This window comes from Budorcas taxicolor, chromosome 4 (assembly GCF_023091745.1).
Source record: "Budorcas taxicolor isolate Tak-1 chromosome 4, Takin1.1, whole genome shotgun sequence".
In the NCBI taxonomy this organism is placed as follows: Eukaryota; Metazoa; Chordata; class Mammalia; order Artiodactyla; family Bovidae; genus Budorcas; species Budorcas taxicolor.
Window position 1 is genome coordinate 121,675,141 of NC_068913.1, and position 24,872 is coordinate 121,700,012.

At 48.6% G+C, this 24,872-nt stretch overlaps 1 protein-coding gene across 1 annotated transcript; it reads left to right on the forward strand.

Annotated features, from left to right (window-relative positions):
- Nucleotides 1-1,586: 1,586 nt before the first annotated feature.
- Nucleotides 1,587-23,698, forward strand: LOC128046853 (rho guanine nucleotide exchange factor 5-like). Its single transcript, XM_052639046.1, has 14 exons — nucleotides 1,587-4,698; nucleotides 5,260-5,317; nucleotides 5,744-5,808; nucleotides 6,008-6,261; nucleotides 13,257-13,417; nucleotides 14,058-14,210; nucleotides 14,509-14,638; nucleotides 14,868-14,942; nucleotides 15,346-15,435; nucleotides 16,764-16,921; nucleotides 17,737-17,898; nucleotides 19,355-19,425; nucleotides 22,509-22,613; nucleotides 23,541-23,698. Exons 1-14 carry the CDS (start codon nucleotides 1,587-1,589, stop codon nucleotides 23,696-23,698), a joined length of 4,752 nt encoding a protein of 1,583 aa, XP_052495006.1.
- The last annotated feature ends 1,174 nt before the right edge of the window (nucleotides 23,699-24,872 follow it).

Genomic DNA, 24,872 nt, shown 5'->3' on the forward strand with positions numbered 1-24,872 from the left:
TGTAATGTCAAATTGGTGTCCACTGCAGTGTCAAATGTCAAATGCTGGCAAGAACCACCGAAAATAAGCATCCACAGAGTCTTGTTTAGAGTTAGAAAGTTGAAGATTGTAGGGGAGGTGAGCAAAGTGGCGCTGTTAAAGTTTGGTTGGAGGTAGGGGAGATGCAAGGATATGAGGAGAGTAGGTATGAAGAACTTCAAGTACATCATGGGAAGAGAAGAAAGACACAAACATGCTTAAAGGCTGGTGGGATGGTTCTAACAGAAGGTGAAGGTGCTAGAGAATGAGCTAGCCACTGCATCAGATCCTGAGAAGGCAGCTATGGAAGATGGCACTTAGAGATGAGGGTGCTCTGGCATAGTCAGAGGGGAAAGATGGACAGAGTGAAGTGTGGGTTGCTCTGAACTGCAAGAAACGGAAGCAATTCCTCTCTATTGGTTTGTAAATTCTTTGCAAAGTAGCAAAGAGAGGTGGGAAGATCAAAATATGACCAGTGATGAGATGAGTTCATGCTAGAGAGAAGGGGAGAGTAAGATGGTGAGGGGTCCCCAGTTTGATGGACCTCATTGAAGTGGGTACCCTTTGTATCACTCTCGTTCTCGTCTAATCTCATCTGGTTCTCATCTAAGTCTAGTTATCATTCCACTTTACTAAAGCTGTTCTATAATTGAAACACAATTTTTTTGTTGTTGTTAATTAGTCACAGGCTTTGCTAGACACTCTGGAAAATAAGGTGAGTGAAATTCAGACCCTCTATAAAGGAGATTGGGCTTCCCTGGTGGCTCAGAGGTTAAAGCGTCTACCTGGAATGTGAGAGACCCAGGTTCAATCCCTGGGTTGGGAAGATCCCCTGGAGAAGGAAATGGCAACCTACTCCAGTTCTCTTGCTTGGAGAATCCCATGGAGGGAGGAGCCTGGTAGGCTACAGTCCATGGGGTCGCAGAGTTGGAGGTGACTGAGCGACTTCACTTTCACTTTCATAAAGGAGATTATACGGTGCTGTGGTATCTCAGACACCGGCCATAATGGCCAGACCTGTTTAAATCCCATTAGCAGTTTAGAAGGAGGATTCCCCTCCAGACACTGCTCCTCTGGGCTGTAAGATCTAGGGCGTGTCACTCACAGTGTTTGTGAGTTATACCGGCCTGAGTCACTCTTGGTGTCCAGAGAGTCGACGGGGAGACACCATGACGTCATACCATCTAGAGCTTAATGACCACTGGGGAATGCTGGGAGCTCTCTGACAGCGGTCTGGTGCCCTAACGTAATTGTTTTCACCTGTCTCCGTCACAAGCCTGCAGGCTCCATGAGGACACGGTCTTTGTTTGCCTCCTTTGCTACTGAATGCCCCACCCTTGAAAGGGTGACTTGGCAAATATTTATAAAATGAACAAATCAATGATAAATTTTATAGAAGCCATGGCTTACTTTGTGAAGGACTTTTTGTCTCAAAGAAAGACTGCAAATGAAACCAAAGAAATGCCCCATGCTTGTTCTTTATGGTCTGTCCCTCTGGATGAATAACAAATAAAGCGGAAGAGGGGGTGGAAACTTGGTCTCTTATTCCTCTTTAGGATTCAGCGCTGATGGAGGCAGAGGAGCCCCAGCACGGAGCCTTGACTCCCATCCCTGCCGGAGCGGAATTCCCTGTTATCCGGGCAGCTCCCATGAGGAGCAGCCAGACCCCTGCCTTGGAGCCTGCAGCCGAAGAGGGCGAGGACCCAGGGTGTCAGTGGGTTGAAGGCTGCACACTCTTGGAGACCCAGCAGAGACACGTGAGGGATGCGAATGACCATGCAGCTGAGAGCATGACCTCTCTCCACAACGAAGCCTCTCCAGAGGTGGAGACTGACCAGGAAACCCTGACAGCTGAGGCCTGTAATGATACCCCCTCATGCCAGGAGGCCGGGCCCTGGAGCCTGGCAGACAGACAGGCAAGGACGCCAGCTTCCCTGGAGCTCCTGGCCTGTCCTGACCAAGGTGACTGTCTGGACACGGCCTCGTTATCCAGGGACCTGGGCAGCAGCGTGGAGATAGACTTTAAACCAGAACTCACGTCTTTGATATTGGAAACGGGACAAGCAGAAGGGAAGGAGGAAACATCCTCCGACACCTATGCCCAGACCAGACGCGGGCCTTCTTGTGATGACAATCACCCGGCTGAGACCAGGCGGCCCATGGAGGACTCGGAGTGTGGACCTGCCAGGCAGGAAAGTCCAGGCCTCGTGTGTCTCCAGGGAACTGAGGGGCTGGAGGAAGGGGGACCTCAGGGAGAGGCTGCTGGCTCTGCTGGGCTTTCCGGGGCTCCAGAGCAGATAGGAGAGCAGGTTAAAGGTGCAGAGGAAGAAGGGAGAGAGAAACAGCAGCAGATTCAAAATGACATGGTACTCGCAGGTCAAGGAGAAAGAGAGGGGTGTTGCCGTGGGGAGTTGGGGGATCTGAGTTATGGGGAGTGGGACTGGAGGGCTTGGAGCCACGGGGATCCAGAAAAAGGGGAGCAGAAGGGGAGGGAGTTAACAGGGCCAGAGGAGAATGAGGTGGGTGCTCAGGATGGGGAGAATCGAAGCTCAGCAAGTAAGTCAGAGAAAGGACGTGGAAAGCCGGAAGATCCAGGTGCACAGCGGGAAGCCAAGGCAGCAGAGGGGCAGGAGGAGGAAGTGGGGTCACCGGAGGAGGAACCAGGGGGCGGGGAGGGGGATACACCGGGGGGAGGAGGAGAAGAGAGCTGCATAGGACAAGGAGAGCCTGAGGGTCCCCCTGCGCTGGCTCTGGTCGCCCCTGAGGTCTCTCCTCTCTGTGGCCTGTCTCTAGAGACCTCTTCCCCCCCGACCAGGATCCTGGGGACTCAGACAGAGCCTGGAGCCGAGGTTCCATCCCCCGTCGCTCCGAGTCCTGCCCCAGAACCCACAGGATGCTCCCACCAGCCCTTTTCTTTACCTGGTTCCTGTCCTGCCGAGGAGTCCCCAGACCCAGAAACTGCTCATCGCCACCAGCAAGAGGGCTCTGAGTTGGGGCAGGAGACCACATGTGGTGGGGGGGCGGAGGAAGTCTCTGCCTACAGTCTCTCCGCGACCCCTCCAAGGAGCCCAGAGGCAGCTACACCCGGTCCCCCTGAAGGGCCCCCTGGCACAGCTGCCACACCGCCGGCCCGTTCCCTGGCTGCCTCTCCCAGGAGGGAGCCTCCTGTCCTTGCCAGTTCTCCAGAAACCTCCAGAGCCTCTCCCCTGACCGACAGTCCATCTCCCTGTGGGGCTCCTAAGACCCCCCCAGCAGCCCGCTACGGCTTCCCCTTGGCGGGCTGGGCTAGCCCCCCAGGGTCCCTGGGCAGCCCCACCGGAGCGGTCCAGCCCATGAGGAGCAACTCCTTCCCCGGGTCTCACGGGACAGAGCCAGCCCCGCACCTGGTGGGAATATCCCTGTCCTCCTCCCACTCAGAGTTGCCCCAGAGACCTCCCAAACCTGTCATCTATGGCTCTGTGCTCCCAAGAAGGGGCAGGAGAACTGTAAGGGACTGTGCCATCATTCCCGAAGCCTCGAGTTCCCCACCCGCTCCGGGGCAGGATTTTGGAGAACCGGCTTCAAATCCAGCCACGGCCGGCAGCCCCCCCGACAGTCAGCCGTGGGGCCCCACGAAGCACTGGGCCTTTGCCCCCGGGTCTCCTGCCTGCAGCTCCTCCCCAGCCCCTGGCACCCCCATAGACCTGATGATCCATGAACCTCCACCCCTGCCTCCCCCGGAGAGGAGGCACGTCCAGCCCTCCACGGTGGAGCGAGATGGCCATCCCCCTACGGTGGTCCCCATGCTAAAGCGGTACAGCCATCCTCCACCACTCACCCTGGGTCCGGGGCCCCACGGCCCCCCCAGGGCCCCCCCAGCCCACATTCCCAACCCCGTGGTGGCAAGGGAGCACCGACCGCTGCCCTCCACGCCAGATGCGCCACTCCACACTCAGCACTCTGTCTCTCCCAGGCAGAGATACAACAAGCCATTACCCCCCACCCCCCACGCCCCCCAGCCCCACCACCCCCTTGTCTTGTCGAGCATCTCAAGGATCTACAAGCCTCTCCCTCCTGTCCCCATCCTGGATCCTCCTACTGAACCGCCCCCTCTGCCCCCAAAGTCCAAGGGGAGGGGCAGGAGCTCACAGGGAGGACTCGTGAACTCAGGGGATCAAGGCAGGCCGAGGCCTGATTGTCAAGAGTGGACCGTCTCCACCCCGCCTTCTGCAGGACGGGTCTCCTGGCCTCCAGCCACAGGCCGGTCAACCCACCCTTTGGCTTCCGTCGGCAGGTGTAAGAGTGATGCACCCCCGGGCCTCGCTTTCAGTAACATGACGGCCCTTCTACACCCATCTTCCCCAACCACCCCATGGACTCCAGAGGTCCAGCAACCCACCTCTGAACCCGGGCTCTCAGAAGAGTCTGAAGCCCCTGCCAGAGGGTCTTGGAGAAGAACAGCCCCCCAGGAAGGAAGCAATGGCCTGAGGAAGTCAGAGGTAGGCCCAGCGAGGCAGCCGGAGAAATCGGGCCACATCCCCCTGGAGAAGGCATCGAGCTGGCCCCATCGACGGGAGCCGAGAAGGCCAGCGGAGGACGGCAGTGAGGCGGTGGCGGTCCCCGGTGAGGGGTCGAGTAAGCACAAGGACTGGCACCGGCAGGGCCTGCGAAGACCCTCCATCCTCCCCGAGAGCCCTGTAGGTGAGTGCGGAGCCTGGCCCACGGTGACCCCGCCTCAGAGCAGACTCTGTCCCGCTCTCCCCTCCTCATCCGTCTTCCGTCCTCCAGGCTCCTGCTGGTCCCCCTGCTGGCTTCCCTCACCCACATACCCAGCCCCAAGCAGAGGAAAGTCCTCTAGAACGTCTCTGAGCTCATGGCGAGGCTCTTTCTTCTCCCCTTCCTTCTCTCTCGCTCTACTGCGGTGTGTACTTTTATAGTGCATCTCTGTTTACCAACGTTGTTCTGGAACCTTCCCCCCCACAACCCCCCACCGCCGCTGCATACCTTCATTACAAACACTTGCTCGATGCCCTTCCGCTAGCAGAGAAGGCATCTTCTGCTTGTCCAGTTCACACTCTGCCGCAATGGGTGGGGATAGATCTCAAATGCTTTTGACTTGGGCTCTTCCCTTTCTCACAGATGCCCAGTTGAACCTTGAACCCACCTCCCCATGGCTACAACTCCCACTCTAGGTCTTAGGTTCCTTGACTCTGTCTGAACACCCCCTCGAAATCTGTTACTTGACCCGTTTTCCATTTTCAGACACAAGAGGTCCCGCCATGGAAGGATCCCCTGGCCTGTTGGATGCCATTGTTTTCCGGTGAGTCACCCTCTCTCCCAATGGGCACAGTTTTCTCTCTTTCCTAGGATACTGAGATTTTTATTAGCTGACAAAGGTGCAGAGACCGTGTCTTTTCCAGGCATAGGGAGGGGAAGGGACCGACACCAGGATTCCAGGGTAGGGAGATCTTTCGTCTACCCTGTTCTTGCAGCTGAATCCCAATCTCCCATCCATCTAGACCCTTTGGCCATGAACTAAACCCTGCTGTAAAATTTCAACCTGACATCCATAAGAGCGTCGAACTATGCAAAAGTGCGTCAGGCTACAGCTTGCCTCTCCAGAGGCTCTGGCCATGATAGTCTGGCACATGTCCCAGTGGTCAGAGATTATCTTATTTATAGTCACTTGGGGCTTCTCCGTGTCTGATGGTCAGCAAACACCATGGAGCCCTTCTTTATCCCACAGGGAGAAAAAGCCAAAGGAGGTGATGGGAAACTTTTCAAGACGGTGCTCCAAGCTCATCAACTCCTGTGAGTACCTTAAAACAGGCCTGTGGACCCGCGTGAGTGTTCTGCTTGAGCCGGAGAGGGGTTCGTGGTCATCAGCGGTGGGACTTGGCCATCTGTAGGGAGAAATGCCAGGAGACCACGGGGCTTGGTGACCTATCTCGGAGCCTCAACTCCCATCTCCCTAACTCCCTCCCTCTCCTGCACCTCTTCACCCCTGTAGCCCAGCTGCTTTACCAGGAGTACAGTGATGTGTTTCTGAACAAGGAGATTCAGAGCCAGCAGCGGTTGGACAGCCTGACGGAGGCACCGGGGCCCATCTCGCCCCGGCAGCCCCGAAAGGCCCTGGTCTCCTCGGAGTCCTACCTGCATCGCCTCTCCATGGCCTCCAGTGGCTCGCTGTGGCAGGAGATCCCCGTGGTGCGCAACAGCACCGTGCTGCTCTCCATGACCCACGAAGACCAGAAGCTCCAGGAGGTACCACCAGGCGGGGTGGGGCAGGGGCTGCGGAAGGGAAAGCAGGGTCTCCTCTGTTCACGCCCGTGTCTCCTACTCAGCACCCCCACCCCCACCCCCACCCCCACCCCCACCCCCACCCCCACCCCCACCACAAGCGGGCTGTCCCTACCACACTCACCACCGTGACACCGGGTCACCCCCCGCTTGCTGGGTTCAAGTTGCTCTGTGAACATCACCACTCTCCCTCCTATCTACCTCCTCCTCGCTCCATCAACCATTTACTCCTCCGTGCTATTGGTCTGAGCTCATACAAAGTGACCATGCCCCTGAATTTGATGGGAGGAGTATATACTCAATCTCATTAGTCTAGCTTCAGGCTAGACTTAAATTTCCCTCTGCAACCAAAGGTTCAGCCTACACTGAAGTTTTCCTCTTCAACCAAGACACATGCAGGGGCTTTTTGGTATTCCCTTGGTGAGTGGCCCTTGCAGCTGTTCTGTGGTTCATGGGTCTCAAAGAGGCTTTTGAATGACCATCAGGCTCTGCTTGGTCCTTCCTTCCAATAGCAAGACTACAGTAAAGGCTGTTGGTCTCATGTTAAGTTACTATCATTAATATATTTTACATGGAGCACTTATCTTAAAAATCAATCTAAAGTATGGGTTAAACCTTTCTTCCTGGAAAGACGGTATGGCACATTGGAAAGGCATTATGGAACAATGTTTAAGCATTAGGTTCTGGCTTAAACGACCTGGACCCACTTTAATATTTGCTAGCTATTTAACTTGGGCCAAATTATTGAGCTGGCCAAAAAGTTCATTCAGGATTTTCCATAAGATGTTATGGAAAAGTCCAAATAAACTTTTTGGCTAGCCCAATACTTGATCTTTCCAAGCTTCTGTTTCATTTGTAAAAACTCGGTTGCAAAGAATTCCTGGGAGAATCAGAAAAAGATAAATTCTATTTACAGTATTTATAGCAGTATAATTTACAATGGCCAAGACATGGAAGCAACCTATAAGTCCATTAACAAATGAAGGGCTAAAGAAGATGTGATGTGTATACAAACAGACTCACAGACATAGAAAACAAATTTATAGTTACCAAGAAAGAGTATGAATTAGGAGCTTCGGTTTGGTAGATGCACACTACTATATATAAAATTATAAACAAGGATTAACTGTGTATCGGGGACTATATTCAATATTTTGTAATAACCTATAATGGAAAAGAATCTGTAAAAGGATATATAGGTTTGTATGCATATGTATGTATCAGTCAGTTCAGTTCAGTCGCTCAGTTGTGTCCAGCTCTTTGCAACCCCATGGACTGCAGCATGCCATGCCTCCCTGTCCATCATCAACTCCTGGAGTTCACTCAAACTCACGTCCATTGAGTTGGTGATGCCATCCAACCATCTCATCCTCTGTCGTCCCCTTCTCCTCTTGCCCCCAATCCCTCCCAGCATGAGGGTCTTTTCAAATGAGTCAGTTCTTCACATCAGGTGGCCAAAGTATTGGAGTTTCAGCTTCACCACCAGTCCTTCCAATGAACACCCAGGACTGATCTCCTTTAGGATGGACTGGTTGGATCTCCTTGCAGTCCAAGGGACTCTCAAGAGTCTTCTCCAACACCACAGTTCAAAAGTATCAATACTTCAGCGCTCAGCTTTCTTTATAGTCCAACTCTCACATCCATACATGACTACTGGAAAAACCATAGCCTTGACTAGACGGACCTTTGTTAGCAAAGTAATGTCTCTACTTTATAATATGCTGTCTAGGTTGGTCATAACTTTCCTTCCAAGGAATAAGTGTCTTTTAATTTCATGGCTGCAGTCACAATCTGCAGTGATTTTGGAGACCAGAAAAATTAAGTCAGCTGCTGTTTCCACTGTTTCCCCATCTATTTGCCATGAAGTGATGGGACCCGATGCCATGATCTTAGATTTCTGAATGTTGAGCTTTAAGCCAATCTTTTCACTCTCCTCTTTTACTTTCATCAAGAGGCTCTTTAGCTCCTCTTCACTTTCTGCCATAAGGGTGGTGTCATCTGCATATCTGAGGTTATTAATATTTCTCCTGGCAGTCTTGATTCCAGCTTGTGCTTCTTCCAGTCCAGCATTTCTCATGATGTACTCTGCATAGAAGTTAAATAAGCAGGGTGACAACATACAGCCTTGACGTACTCCTCTTTCTATTTGGAACCAGTCTGTTGTTCCATGTCCAGTTCTAACTGCTGCTTCCTGACCTGCATACAGATTTCTCAAGAGGCAGGTCAGGTGGTCTGGGATTCCCATCTCTTTCAGAATTTTCCACAGTTTATTGTGATCCACACAGTCAAAGGCTTTGGCATAGTCATTAAAGCAGAAATATGTATGTATGTATGTATGTATTTTGCATGTGTATCTATCTGTGTGTAACTGAATTCTGTACTCTGCTGTACACTTGAAACATTGTAAATCAACTATACTTCAATTGAAAGATAATTTTTAAAAAGTTCCCAGTGCATAGTAATCAGTCAAAAAATGTCACTTTTTTAAATTGAAGTATAGATGATTTACAGTATTATATTAGTGGTTCAGTATTTTTATAGGTTATTTTTTATTTAAAGTTATTAGAAAGTAATGGCTATATTTCCTTGCACTGTGCAATATATTCTGTTGCTTATTTATTTTGTACATAATAGTATTTACCTCTTAATCTCAGACCCTTATCTTGCTCTTCTCCTCTTCCTTATCCCCACTGGTGATCCTAGTTGTTCTCATATATGTGAGTCTGTTTCTCTTTTATTATATACATTTGTTTCTTTTATTTTTAGGGTCCACATACAGTAGTCTATAGAACATAGACTATTTGTTTTTCTCTTTCCAGCTTATTCCACTAAGCATCATACTCTCTAGGTCCATCCATGTAGTTGGAAATGTCATGATTTCATTATTTTTATGGCCAAGTAATATTCCATTGTGCGTGTGTATGTGTGTGTGTGTGTGTGTGTGTGTGTGTGTGTGTGTGTGTGCATGTATTTGTATGTATGTGTACTACAGCTTCTTTATCCATTCATCTGTTGATAGACAACTATCAGCAACTTAGGTTGCTTCGATATCTTGGCTCTTGTAAATAGAGCTGGTATGAACATTGGGGTACATTAATCTTTTTGAATTAGTGTTTTCATTTTCTTTGATATATACCCAGGAGTGGAATTCTCGAATTATGTGTTAGTTCTATTTTTAGTTTTTTGAGATACTACCATAATGTTTTCCATAGTGACTGCCCCTATTTACAATCTCACCAACACTGTGCTAGGATCCTCTTTTCTTCAAATTTTTGCCAATAATTATCATTTGTAGACCTTTAGATGATGGCCATTTGACAGGTGTGAGGTGATTTCTTACAATTTTGGTTGCCATTTCTCTGATGATTAGCAGTGTTAAGCATTTCTTCATGTGCCTGTTGGCTATCTGTATATTTTCTTTGGAGAAATGTATTCAGGTCATCTGTCTATTTTTTAATCAGGTTGTTTGCTTTTTTGTATTGAGTTTTATGAGCTGTTTATATACTTTGGGTGTTAAGCCATTATCAATCACATACTTTGCAATAGGTTGTCTTTTTGTTTGTCAGTGGTTTCCTTTGCTATGCAAAAGCTTTTAGGTTTAATTAGGCCTCGTTTGTTTATCTTTGCTTTTATTTATTTTGCCTTAGGTGACAGATCCAAAAACATGCTGCTACAATTTATGTCCAAAAGTGTTCTGCCTATGTTTTTAAGGCATTTTATGGTTTCTGGCCTTACATTTAGGTCTTTAATTCATTTTGAGTTGGTATATAATGTAATCCCTATCAAGAGACCCATGACATTTTTCACAGAACTAAAACAAATAACCCTGAAATTTATGTGGAACCACAGAAGACCCCAAATTGCAAAGGAATTTTGAGGAAAAAAGAATAAGCTAGAGGTGTCATGCTCCTTGATTTCAGACTATACTGCAAAGTTTCAGTAATCAGTATTATGCTGGCACTAAAACAGATACATAGATCAGCGTAGCAGAGTAGAGAGCCCAGAAATGCGTGCATCCACTTACGGCCTATTTGTTGTTGTTGTTCAGTTGCTCAGTTGTGTTGGACTCTTTGTGACCCCATGGACTGCAGCACACCAGGCTTCCCTGTCCTTCACTATCTCCCTGAGTTTGCTCAAACTCATGTCCATTGAGTCGGTGATGCCATCCAACCATCTCATCCTGTTTTCCCCTTCTCCTCCTGCCCTCAGTCTTTCCCAGCATCAGGGTCTTTTCCAATGAGTTGGCTCTTCGCATCAGGTAGCCAAAGTATTGGATCTTCAGCTTCAGTGTCAGTCCTTCCAATGAATACTCAGGACTGTTTCCCTTTAGGATTGACTGGTTTGATCTTCTTGCTGTCTAAGGGACTCTCAAGTGTTCTCCAACACCACAGTTCAAAAGCATCTATTCCTCAGTGCTCAACCTTCTTTATGGTCCAGCTCTCACATCCATACATGACTGTTGGAGAAACCATACCTTTGACTAGACGGACCTTTGTCAGCAAAGTGACGTCTCTGCTGCTGTCTACCTTTGTCATACCTTTTCTCCCAAGGAGCAAGCACCTTTGAATTTCATGGCTGCAGTCATCATCTGCAGTGATTTTGGAGCCCAAGAAAATAAAGTCTGTCACTGTTTTCCTTTATTTTATGGTCTATTAATTTATGACAAAGGAGGCAAGTCTATGTAATGGAGTTAAAGACATAAGTGGTGTCTTCATAAGTGGTGCTAAGAAGACTGTACTGCTCCATGTAAAAGAATGAGGTTGGAACATTTCCTGACACTATATACAAAATATTTACTATTTAGTTTCAAGTCAAACTGAGCTGAATTTGAATCCTATATTTACCACTTACTAGCAGTGTAACCTTAAGTTATATAACTTGACTAAATCTGTTTCCTCATCTAAAAATCAAGGATGATAATGACCACTTTTCAGAGTTGCTGTGTGATTTAAATGAAACTACTCTCATATAACTTTGAGCATGGTGTCTGGTACATTGTTATTGTTTAGTCACCAAGTTGTATCCAACTCTTTGCAAGTCCGTGGACTGTAGCCTGCCAGGCTCCTCTGTCCATGGGGATTCCCAGGGAAGAATACTGGAATGTTCCTTTTCCAGAGTATTGTCCCAACACAGGGATTGAAACCCGCATCTCCTGCATTGGCAGGTGGGTTCTTAACCCGGGAGACACCAGGGAAGCCCACCTGGTGCATAGTTTGATACATGTTAGTACCATACTCTTCCCCCTTTTCAGAAGTGGGAAGGAGTAAAATTCTGGCTGTAAGGACTTATAATAGCAGTGCTTTTACCAAGCTAAATCGGTAAAAAATTTTAGGTTTTTTGAAGCTCAGACCTGAGCGCCTTGTGCTGACCTCAACTTTAAAAGCATGTGGGAGATATTTAGAAAATCACTAGTCTGCGCATATTTATGGACCAGTGAGTGGGCAGGTGATATGAACCCTATAGCTCTTTCACCAACACCGGAATTTAAGGAAGTCTGCCAGCATTCCTGGGCCAGCGCTGGTCTCATGGTTCTGAGAAGAAAAGCCTCTGTGCTTATACACATATATTCCTTTCCTGAATTAGCACTTCTGGGAAAAGGGGCTTTTACTGACTGCATTTCTTTTAACTGTCACAACATTTTTTTGTGTGACGAGGGGGGTCACTGTATCAACACAGACAAGAAACCTGAGGTTCAGAGAGGTTAAATGAGCCACCCGAAGTCATATAATGAGTGGATATTTGAGCCAGGATGCAGGTGAAGTGCTGTGTGTGAGTGGCCTCCAGCCATGTCATTAGTTATCCACGTCATCTCCCAGGTGTGTGCGTGCCCTTTCTCTTTTCTGTCCATGCATCTGTCTTGAAGCTGCATGCTTGGGTGATGAACTTGACCAGCCCAGCTAGAGAACAGGGCTGTGAGTCATTGTGCATCCTGCTGGAACTTCCCAACAATTGGGCTGTTTCCATTAAACCACAATTGCACCATCTAAACCTCAAATATCCTGCTTCCTTCCATGGTTCCTCAAACCCCAAATTACCTTCATCGCCTAAATCTCTTCCTCTTCCAGAGATCTCTATCTAGTTCATTTAGGAACTTTATCACTCACCCAGTTGAAGTGTGTTAGCCTCTCAGTCGTGTCCTCCTCTTGGCAACCCCATGGACTGTAGCCCGCCAGGCTCCTCTGTCCATGGGACTTCCCGGACAAGAATACTGGAGTGGGTAGCCCTTTCCTTCTCCAGGGGATCTTCCTGAGCCAGGGCTCAAACCCAGGTCTCCTACATTGAAGAGAGATTCTTTACCCTCTGAGCCCCCAGGGAAGCGCCAGTTACCAAACTCAAAAACAGGCATTAGCTGTGACTCTTCTTGTTCTTTCAGCCTCTATTTCTAGCAGATAACCAAGCGCTTCCAGATCTCCCTCCTGTATCATTATGAAATTGGCGTATATCTCTCTGTCCTCATGGCTCTTTAGGCCTTCTTCTCTCCTCTGGAATTACTATCACGGTTTCCTCGTGTGTCTTTCTTGCCCCTTCTGATCTTTTCTCCATGGTGTCCTCAGATATATCTTTATATAAAACAAATTAGACCAAGTTATCCCCCTACATAAAGGCTCTTTTCATTTCCCCATTGTCATGTCTTACCTCGTTTAGACAATCCTCAGACCTCCTCACTGTTTGCCTCTCCAGCGTCCTCTCCTTTGATACCCTTGCTTTCAATGATACTCAGTGTATCTGAGTTTCCTGAAAGCTTCATTTTCTCTTCCACCTGAGAGTCTGCACATGTCTTTCACTCAGCTTCAAATGTTCTGTCTCCTGAGATCAGGTTGGATTCTGGTATTGACTATGAACTCTAATAGGATGTGTCGTGTGTCCCGCTCTATCCCTAAAATATTACACAGTGGCTAACATGCGCCAGGGATTCAATAAATGTTTCTAATTAGTCTTCCTCCTCCCTAACCTCTTAGGCCAAATTTGAGCTGATTGTGTCAGAGGCTTCCTACCTGCGCAGTTTGCATATAGCTGTGGATCATTTCCAACATTCAGAGCAGCTCCGGGCCACCCTTTCCAACCAGGATCACCAATGGCTCTTCTCTCGTTTGCAGGATGTGCGTGACGTCAGCACCATGTGAGCATCCCCTCCTCCCAGAGACCACTCACTCAGCCTCACGCTCTTAGCCTGTAAACCTCTCGTTGGGTTTTTCCGCTTTCAGAGCCCTCTCATTGCTCCCTGCATGATTCCCAGAGGCTGTAGGGATAAGGAGAGCAAGGAGAGGAGGCGTGCAGGTGGATGGGAACATTAATGGATAAATGAATAAGAAATGCTTCCTGGAGGGAGGTTTTGGATGTCTTAGGGGCGTGCACAGCATTGGAGGTGAGGCGCCTGCGTATTCAGTCATGTCCAACTCTTTGCGATCCCATGGATTGTAGCCCACCAGGCCTCTCCATGCATGGGATTTCCCAGGCAAGAATACTGGAGTGGGTAACCATTCCCTTCTCCAGGAGATGAGATGGGAAATAGCTGATGATCAGAAAGCCAGGACAAGATGGAAAGAAGGACAAGACGTGGGCTATTAGAACCGGAAACTTAGATCAGGGGCAGAGTAGCGGCAGAGGGAACCCTGGTGCGTGGCAAGGACTCTAGAGCTGAGAGTCAGTAGACGTTATGACTAATGGAGAGAAGTTCCAACCTTAAGCTACAGGCGGGGTCAGCCGACTCCTCACTTGAGACCCACAGGTCTCATGAGACGTGTTTCAACTCTGTGCAGGTTTCTTTCTGACCTGGAAGAGAACTTTGAGAACAACATCTTCACCTTCCAAGTGTGTGATGTGGTCCTGAACCACGCCCCCAACTTCCGCCGGGTCTACCTGCCTTACGTCACCAACCAGACCTACCAGGAACGCACCTTCCAAAGCCTGCTGTGAGACCTGATCTCCCATTCGGTCCCCACGTGGGCCCTGCAGTGACCCCCAATAGCCAGCCCAGCTTCCCCCCACCACCCGCTCCGAGAGCACATGCTCTCGTGCCTGCCCTGCGATTGCCTCTCCCGCCCGACTTCCAGGATACCCTCAGCCATCCCCCTTGGGGCTCCTCTGCATTGGGTCCCCACTGGTCTTTCTCTACCTGCAGACGTTCCAATGAGCCCCTACACCCCGCACCTTCACTGCGTCCCCCATATGCCCTGTGCCCCTCCTCACCCGAGGCTCCCTGCCCTGCAGGAACAGCAACAGCAGTTTCCGAGAGGTCCTGGAGAAGCTGGAGAGCGCCCCCATCTGCCAGCGCCTTTCCCTCAAGTCCTTCCTGATTCTGCCTTTCCAGCGCATCACCCGTCTCAAGCTCCTGCTCCAGGTACTGCAAATGCCCCCCTCAGCCCGCTCCCCTGAACCAAAACGCCGGTCCCTCCTTGTGCCACGCTCCCACGCCCGCTGGACAGTGAGCCATCTCCCCACAGCCCCCACCCTCCTTTCCCAGAAAGGTTGGCTGCTATAGCTTGGTTCCTGACCGTCTCCATTGACCTCTTCCTCCTCTTTGCCCATCCCTCTCTCCACCTGCCTCCTGCCTACGCCTTGTTCTGTAGAACATTCTGAAGAGAACACAGCCTGGCTCCGCAGAGGAAGCAGAGGCCACGAAAGCGCACCACGCCCTGGAGGAGGTAGGCGGCCACCATCCCTGCTCGGACCCCCTGATTATCCTTCACAGAGAAGTCTGCCCCTGCCCCGGCCCATGACATCAGGAGGCATAGGTCCTGGCCAATGCAATCGCTCAGCTGCCTCACTGCACCCACCAAACCTCCAAGCATTTCGTGCCTGCCAGCTGCAAGGACCCTCCACACCAAGGGACGATCCCCAGATTACATCTTCCTTGGACGCAGCCAGGAGTGTTCTAGCAGGTCTCCACAAAGTAGACCATCATCCTTGTGCTGTCTTTGCTCGGTTCCAGGCCAGCAGAACGATGAGAGCTATCACAGCCAGTTTCCAGATTTCTTGCAAGGGACTTCAAGCCAAAGCCTCTTAACATGGTTCTCTTCCTCTCTCCTTGCCCTGCTAAATACACAGCTGATCCGAGACTGCAATAACAACGTCCAGAGGATGCGACGGACAGAGGAGCTGATCTACCTGAGCCAGAAGATTGAGTTTGAGTGCAAAGTAAGTTCGTCCCTCGGGTCCCCAAGTGTCACCTTCTAACACAGAACCAGTCTCGCTCACAGTATCCCAGCCTCTAAGCTCCATGCTGCACACCTTCTCTTCTGCTCTATTTTCTGGAATACCCACATGCCTACTTCTTTCTTTTTATATGTATAATTTATTGATTTTTAATTGAAGGATAATTGCTTTACAATATTGTGCTGGTTTCTGCCAAACATCAGCAAGAATCATGCCATAGGTATCCATATGTTCCCTCCCTCTTCATTCTCCCTCCCCATCCCACTCTTCTAGGTTTTTACGGAGCCCTGGTTTGAGTTCCCTGAGTCACACAGCAAACTTCAATCTCCATGATATATTGTTAAGGGGGAAAGGGAAGATGCAGCTGTATATGTATTGTAGTTTCTTACTTTTGGTGAAAAAGTAGGATCAAAATCTATACGTATTTGCTTGTGTATTCATAAAGAAACTCTGGAAAGATACCTAAGAAATAAAGAACAGTGGTTACCTGACGGGGAGAGAGTACCTTTGAGACCTGGGCAGATGAGAGAGAACTTATCAATGTATACCTTTATAAAGATATACTTTCGGTAATTGAATTATTCAGTATTTTATCATGTCTCTATCTAGTCTAACCAAGGCAATATAAAATTGAATCCAGATATAGGGCTACAATCTGGCATCCAAATCCAGATTTAAAATCGACATTCCATGTTCAAATTTCCATTCAGATACTATCCTTACCTCCCCAGAGGAGAGGGAAAATCCCTCGTCCACATGTTCATCAGTGTCCAGCACCCTTAACATTATGCAAACTCCAGGCAGACCCCACTGAGATCTCTGTATTCTCATCCACATCTGTTTCTGACTGCTCCTCTCATGTCTCAGGTTATAATCAAAGAAAGAACAGACGTCAGAAGCACCCTGAACCTTTAACTTCCACGAGACACATCATATACTGGCCTCAGCGCTGGGGCATCGTCCACCCGTCCCAGTCAGATTCTCCCATCTCTTCTTCAGTTCTAGCTTCTACAGCTGAGCGATCTCATGGAGTCATTCTCCTGGGTCGAACCTTAGGGCATCTTCCATTTGCATGCGCTGGGGACATGGGAGCCACCCAGCAGTATTCAGGAGACAGCGGTAGTCAGATGTTTCAGAGAGAAGCAGAGTTTAAGTGGATGGGGTGTGAGCAAGAAGGAAGATGTGAAGGGATCACTGTCAGTGGTGGGACTTCAGAGGAAGAGGCCAGATGAGGAGGGCCGGCCTGGGAGAAAGCCTCATGCATGTCCTGTGTGTGACGCCACCTTCTTTCTCTTCCCGGTTCCATATAGATATTCCCGCTCATTTCACAGTCACGCTGGCTGGTGAAGAGTGGGGAGCTGACAGCCCTGGAGTTCAGCGTCTCCCAGGCTCTGCGGAGGAAGCTGACCACTCGCCCAGTGCACCTGCACCTCTTCAACGACTGTCTGTTGCTGTCTCGGCCCCGAGAGTCAGTGACTGGGATGGGAGGCCGGAACATGAGGGGGAAGTGGGATGAGGCGAGAGGGAAGGACTAAAGGGGACAGAGAAGGGTCCTGGTCCTATAGAGGAACCTTCTCAACGGCTTCCCCCATGGAGTCCACGTCATGACTTAGAGAAAAGGAGAAAAGATCCAAAGCCAAAGAGGGGAATCCCACTGAATTACATCCTGAGATCACCCGGCAGGACCTCGACCATGTTATATAGACAGGACAAAATGCAGCATATTAGCCTATATCACTTTTTCGAATAAGTCTGTGTTGTCTCTGGGCTTCCCTGGTGGCTCGTATGGTAAAGAATCTGCCTGCAATGCAGGAGACCTGGGTTCGATCCCTGGGTCGGTAAGATTCCCTGGAGAAGGAAATGGCAACCCACTCCAGTATTCTTGCCTGGAGAATCCTCATGGACAGGGGAGCCTAGTGGGCTACAGTCCATAGGGTCACAAAGAGTCAGACACGACTGAGTGACTAACACACGTTCTGGGCTGGGCTTAGCTTACTAGCTTAGCGATACTGAGCCAGTTCCAGATCCTAACTCCTTGGTCCTTAGAAACTTTATATTGGTTCTGTTTCTGCAACTTGTTATAGTGGTGAGCATCCATTGCCCTGGCTACGTGATTTGCCAAGCCATTGACAGGTCCTTTCAATACTGACACCATCTTACCATGAGAAGACAAGAATTTACAGGCTGAACATGCTAAGGACAGGGATTTTGAATTGTAAAGATAAGCGGGTGGATGAAGTCTGATCACCCCAGCATCAGTCTGAAAAGCCTTGTGTTTTGCAGGGGTAGCCGATTCCTGGTATTCGACCATGCTCCCTTCTCTGCCGTCCGTGGGGAAAAGTGTGAAATGAAGCTGCATGGAGCTCACAAAAACGTCTTCCGACTCTTCCTGCGGCACAACGCCCAGGGCTCCCAGGCCGAGTTCCTCCTCCGCACAGAGACCCAGTGAGATGGGGCTGCTCAGGGGAGCTGTGGGGAGGGTGGGAAGACAGCCAGGCAAGGAAGAGGGACCAGGGCAGAAAACATGTCCAGGGAGCATCCACAGACCAGCCTAAACCCAGACTCCTAGAGCTGATAGAGGACTTTGAGGAGCCTGGGGGTGGGAGAAGGTGTAAAGTCGCTGTTACCATCAAGGCTTAGCATCTGTTATGCTAAGAAGGACAAAGTGCATAATTGGTTTACTGACATCCATGACTGGATGTGTATGAGCCAGAAATTCCTCAGTGCTCAAGGCTGGAGGGCATATGCGTGAATAAGCCATGAATTAGATAAGCACTGGGTGCCTTTAGCTTTCTTTGCTCCCATCTTCCCACCCAGTCCTCTACTGAACAGAAATCCATAGTGTTGAGAACTATGATTGGCTCATCTCTTTAATAATAATAATATTAATAAAACATATTCACACATGCATACAGTGTAAAGAGTATTCAAAATAATGTCTAAAAGTCTGGTACTCAGTACCTACCATAATGAACAGTTGTAACTATTACAGCTGTTACAGAAGATATAAGAAACCTCCTCTTTGAAAAGTTTGACCTGACACCTAATGGTCTGAGGGTCCTCACATTGTAGACGCTTAACGATTTTGTCCCATTGGAAGACCCTTCAGGGTAGGATCAGTAATGCCTGCCCTCACTTAAAGGACAGAGGGGCTATACAGGTGCAAAATATCACCAAAGTCAGGTCATCGGATACAGACTCACATTCTTTGTCTAGTGCTTTGGGTAGCATCTTCCTGGAACAGTGATAGTGTCAGCTCTCAGTTACTCCAGCGTGGTTGGAGGCAGAGGCTCAGATAATACAGAAACCTTCAGATAATTACAGAATTCGGCTCGGATCATACTGGGTTGGCCAAAAAGTTCATTTGGAGTTTTCTATAACATTGTATGGAAAAACCCGAACAATCTTTTTGGCCAACCCAGTATTACATAACAAAAAAAAAAACAAAAAGAGGTAGGTGCAGCTACCTGACCCAGTTATGATTACAGAATAGTTTCGTCTCTGAGATCTTTGACTGAAGGAAGGTGGGCAGAGTGTCAAGAAGTATGCAGAGTGATAGAGGGAATCTCAACTGAGCTGAACATTTCACTCAGTAGACTTCCCCAAATGGAAAGTCTACATATGCACAATTGATAGTTGACTTTAGGCCTCTGCTTGAAAGACACAAGATGTCCTTAAGAGGGTAAGCTTGGAAAGAGAAAGAGAAATGGTGACAAGACACATGAAAATGTAATTCATGATCCGGTCAAATTTCCATCCAAGCGGAGCCCCACTGATTTTTGTCCTAGATATCGCTGAACTAGACAAGTCTTTCCCAAGGTCCCTCCGCTTCCCCATCACCTGCCCCTATCCTGTACCCCCAGAGCTGCTGCTGAAGCATGACCTTGCTTTGTTTTCTCAGAAGTGAAAAGCTTCGCTGGATCTCAGCCTTGGCTATGCCGAGGGAGGAGTTGGACCTTCTGGAGTGTTACGGTGGGTTAAAGTCCAAGAGAGAGGGAGAGGTGGTCAGAAGTCTGCTTTGGGTGCAGTTTAGGAGGCCGGGTGGTAACAAGATGCATCTGCTTAAAACTGCTCGTGACCGTGGCAGCGCCCCACCCAACCCCCCATACACTCCTCGTCTTGGGCAGTAGTTCACTTGTTTTGAATATTCATCCCTTTAAGTCTATCCTGCTACTTGTTTGCCTAAATTTCACTGACTTGAAGGTCTTGGGGAAATAGGGGGAGAAAGTCCATGTGGAGTGGGGTTTGGGGGGTACAGCAGTATAGCAGATATGTCCTGAGCACCCCTCCCCTATACAGGCTGACCTGAGGCCCTGCCTCTACCCTCGGCTTCCAGGCACCCGCAGGTACCGCAGACACGCACATTAGGAAGTGTCTCTGTTAAGCCTCATAGTTGTCCTCCGGCAAGGACTCTCTAATTCACATCCAGAGAGGGACTGAACTCAAAGGAACACTGAGCTATTAGTGACTCAACAAACAAATCCAGGGCACTTTGGAAAAGGACGTAGGAGAACCAGCATATAAATGAGGCTCTGTTCAGGGTGCGACCCATCTGCTGCACTTCACTTTCTCAGAAGAGAAAGGAAGCAAGACAGTTCTTGCTCCATCACTGTGATCTTGTGAATGGGAAATACGGACAAGCTAAGTACAGGTAACAGCTCAGTTCAGTTCAGTTCAGTCACTCAGTCGTGTCCGACTCTTTGCGACCCCATGAATCGCAGCACGCCAGGCCTCCCTGTCCATCACCAACTCCCGGAGTTCACTTAGACTCACGTCCATCAAGTCAGTGATGCCATCCAGCCATCTCATCCTCTGTCGTTCCCTTCTCCTCCTGCCCCCAATCCCTTCTAGCATCGGAGTCTTTTCCAATGAGTCAACCCTTCACATGAGGTGGCCAAAGTACTGGAGTTTCAGCTTTAGCATCATTCCTTCCGAAGAAATCCCAGGGCTGATCTCCTTCAGAATGGACTGGTTGCATCTCCTTGCAGTCCAAGGGACTCTCAAGAGCCTTCTCCAACACCACAGTTCAAAAGCATCAATTCTTTGGCGCTCAGCCTTCTTCACAGTCCAACTCTTATACCCATACATGACCACAGGAAAACCCATGACTAGATTGACCTTAGTCGGCAAAGTAATGTCTCTGCTTTTGAATATGCTATCTAGGTTGGTCAGAACTTTCCTTCCAAGGAGCAAGCGTCTTTTAATTTCATGGCTGCAGTCACCATCTGCAGTGATTTTGGAGCCCAAAAACATGAAGTCTCTCACTGTTATTATTTCCCCATCTATTTCCCATGAAGTGATGGGACCAGATGCCATGATCTTCGTTTTCTGAATGTTGAGCTTTAAGCCAACTTTTTCACTCTCCACTTTTACTTTCATCAAGAGGCGTTTTAGTTCCTCTTCACTTTCTGCCATAAGGGTGGTGTCATCTGCATATCTGAGGTTATTGATATTTCTCCTGGCAATCTTGATTCCAGCTTGTGTTTCTTCCAGTCCGGCGTTTCTCATGATGTACTCTGCATAGAAGTTAAATAAGCAGGGTGACAATATACAGCCTTGACGTACTCCTTTTCCTATTTAGAACCAGTCTGTTGTTCCATGTCCAGTTCTAACTGTTGCTTCCTGGCCTGTATACAGATTTCTCAAGAGGCAGGTCAGGTGGTCTGGGATTCCCATCTCTTTCAGAATTTTCCACAGTTTATTGTGATCCACACAGTCAAAGGCTTTGGCATAGTCAGGAAAGCAGAAATAGATGTTTTTCTGGAATTCTCTTGCTTTTTCCATGATCCAGTGGATGTTGGCAATTTGATCTCTGGTTCCTCTGCCTTTTCTAAAACCAGCTTGAACATCAGGAAGTTCACGGTTCATGTATTGGAGAATTTTGAACATTACTTTACTAGCATTTGAGATGAGTGTGATTGTACGGTAGTTTGAACATTCTTTGGCATTGCCTTTCTTTGGGATTGGAATGAAAACTGACCTTTTCCAGTCCTGTGGCCACTGCTGAGTTTTCCAAATTTGCTGGCATATTGAGTGCAGCACTTTCACAGCATCATCTTTCAGGATTTGAAATAGCTCAACTGGAATTCCATCACCTCCACTAGCTTTGTTCATAGTGATGCTTTCTAAGGCCCACTTGACTTCACATTCCAGGATGTGGCTCTAGATGAGTGATCACACCATCATGATTATCTTGGTCATGAAGATCTTTTTTGTACAGTTCTTCTGTGTATTCTTGCCACCTCTTCTTAATATCTTCTGCTTCTGTTAGGTTCATACCATTTCTGTAACAGTACATGGTCTATTTATTCTCTAAGAGAACCAGTGCAGTGTGGTGAAATATAAAGAGCCATAAACCCATGTAAGATAGAAGACTGTGGATCAGGCATACTCTGAGGCTTCTTAATTTTGAACTTAAAAACTTTGGAAATTTCCCCTGTATCACAAAACCACAGAAAATCCAGAATGTTCTTGAGTCATCTTGATCAGCTGAGTCATTTATAGAAAAGGAAACTGAAACGAAAGGGCATTCAGTGCTTAGATTATACCGGGAAGCACACTGGATAAGTCTTACTTAGTCCCACAACATATACCATGGAGAAGAATGAAAAATGAGTCTTGGAGTTTACAATGGAGTTGGAGAGGCAGAACACCAGCTTGGAACAATTAGGTAAAAGATAAGTGGTTTGTCGTAGACAGTTTTAAAGGAGTTCAGAATCCACTGTGGATGAAAGACACAGCGAAGATTTCAGTGCTTAGCAGAATCTCAATTCTTTGTAACAGTGGTCACTAAAAGGTAGTCACAACCTGTTTCTCAACTCATCTTCACTAGAAAGAATCTTTGATTCATTTCAATGATGACATTTCTATCTCCTAATCAACCATCTTGTTCCCTGGGAGAAGATGGAGACTTTTCCAATTGTCTCTCTGTGTGTAACTTTCAACAGTTTAAACTCTCTCTCCTCCAAGTCCTCTCAACCTACCACCCCTGCAAGTCCTCCTTCATGCTCTAGTTCCTGCCTTTCCTTACCCCTCTCACGCTCTTCTCTTCCAAGACTCCCCACAAGTGCAGTGCCTTCGAGCCTACAAACCCCGAGAGAATGACGAGTTGGCGCTCGAGAAGGCGGACGTGGTGATGGTGACCCAGCAGAGCAGCGATGGTAAGAGAGGGATCCACAGGGGCAGGCTGGGTATGGAAGGTGGGATGGTGGGGGTGGATGGCCTCATTTCCCAGGGCTGCTCTAACAAAGCGCCACAAGTTGGGTGGCTTAAATGGGTAGAAATGTATCCTCTCATGGTTCTGGAGGCCAGAAGTCCAGAGTCAAGTGCTGCGCTGGCCATGCTCCCTCTGAAGACTCTAGGAAAAGGTCTTTCCTCACTTCTTCCAGATTTGGTGGCCCCAGCTGGCTTGGCTTTTGGCAGTATCACTCCAAGCTCTGTTTCTTCCTTCTGTGTGTGTCTAGGTGTCCAAATTTCCCTCTCTTAATAAAGACACCAATTATATTGGGCTTCCCAGGTGGCTCAGTGGTAAAGAATCCACCTGCCAGTGCAGGAGACCTGGGTTTGATCCCTGGGTCGGGAAGATCCCCTGGAGAAGGAAATGGCAGCCCACTCCAGTATTCTTGCCTGGAGAATCCTCATGGACAGAGGAGCCTCATGGGCTACAGTCCATGAGGTCACAAAAGAGTCGGACACAGCTAGCAACTAAACAACAACCAATTATACTGAATGAATGGCACACTCTGCTCAGGTATGACATCATCTTAACCTCACTAACAATACCTGCAACAACTCTACTCCCAAATAAGACCACATTCTGAGGCTCTTGAGCTTAGCACTTCATCATATATTTTGGGGGAATACAGCTCACGCATAAGAGTGGAGAAGGTGCAGAAGTGGTCAGCTACAGACTGTATCAGACCTAGAGCAGCCAGGGTGAGTACATGGGGAGGCTGAATTCCCCATGCTGGGGACTCTCCAGTTCTCGTAGCCTTTAATTCACAAGTGCGTCCAGGAAGGAGGTCCGGGGGAAATTATTGTGAGTCTTTGCCAGGTAATTCTTCTTCCCACCCACCCTGTGCCCATAGGCTGGCTGGAAGGCGTGAGACTGTCTGATGGGGAGCAAGGCTGGTTCCCTCTACAACAAGTGGAGTTCATCTCTAACCCAGAGGTCCGTGCACGGAACCTGAAGGAAGCCCACCGAGTCAAGACTGCCAAGCTACAGCTGGTGGAGCAGCAGGCCTAGCCGTTTTCTGGGAGGAAACCCCCGAGCTTAAGGATGAGATGTTCCTGGACAGGGCTGGCCCGGAACGCGGTGGTGGAGGCCTTCTGTGCGTCAGGAACTAGGCCTTCTGAAGCCCAAGGACAACACCCAGCTGCCAGGAGCTAGTCCCAGGCCTCCTTTTTTTGTGTGCTTTGTACTTGGTGTGGGGATTTTGAGGGACTTTACACTGGACTCTGAGAACCTTTTCTCATAGAAAAAGGGATCCATGGGGCCTAAGCCAAGGAACTTCACTTCACCTGCCCTGCAGCTAAACGCTTTCAGAGTACAGATTCAGAGCTGACCAGAGTTTCCATCACGGCCGTGTATTAAACAGAATCTGGAGGGAGATGTTTAAGGAGGATGGAAAAATCAGATGGGAGGGTTAACCCAGTGACCTTTTAAGGTATCTTCCAACCCTGGAGATATCCCGTAATTACTGGGCAAGGTCAGTGCCTGGGTCTCTGGGGTCTGTCGGTGGCTATGTGAGGTGATACACTCTCACTCTAATAAAGTTGGCACTTCTCCGAGTATTTTCTCCCCAGACTCCTGAGCACTGAGCGAGGTTCAGAACATGGGATCCCATGGTTCAGATGTCATGAAAGACCACAATGCTGACTGGGTTACAGCAGTGGCCAATTCTTTCTTTGACTGTGGAGAGTTTGGGCAGTTTTTCTGCTTGTTATGGCCTCAGAGTTCGTATCAGGAAGTAGAATGAGTTGATGGGTGATGAAAACTCCAAACCTTTTTTTAACTGAACCCACAAGTTAAGGTCTAAGCTAGTTTAGGTGGATTTGGAACTGTTACTCAGACCCTTCATGGATTTTATATTTTGACTTTAGATACTGGAAGGGTGTCATCGCCGCTGCTTCATCCTCTTTGTGAGAAAGAGCATGGAAATAGCAGAGTCCTAGAATCCAGGTCACAAGACCTAACTTCCAGTTAGTGCCTCACCACGATGCAGCCTGCCTACTTCTCACTTTCCTTAAATGTAAAATGCCGAATGAAGCCACGTAACCTCCAGACTTCCATCCGACTCTGTGATGCATGATTCTCTGTCTTCCATCAGTTTGCCTTTCTCAGGTGGAGAACATCCCTGCTTACATTTTTTTCCTTATGTCGAGTCGTCACACAGCAATGGTACAGTCATCTTTTAAGC

Bases quoted from the DNA above. Each gene is read 5' to 3' on its own strand.
- LOC128046853 (XM_052639046.1), top strand. From the start codon at position 1,587: ATGGAGGCAGAGGAGCCCCAGCACGGAGCCTTGACTCCCATCCCTGCC. The intron at 6,262-13,256 runs GTACCACCAGGC...CTAACCTCTTAG, and splicing joins AAGACCAGAAGCTCCAGGAG to GCCAAATTTGAGCTGATTGT. The intron at 14,639-14,867 runs GTACTGCAAATG...CTTGTTCTGTAG, and splicing joins GTCTCAAGCTCCTGCTCCAG to AACATTCTGAAGAGAACACA.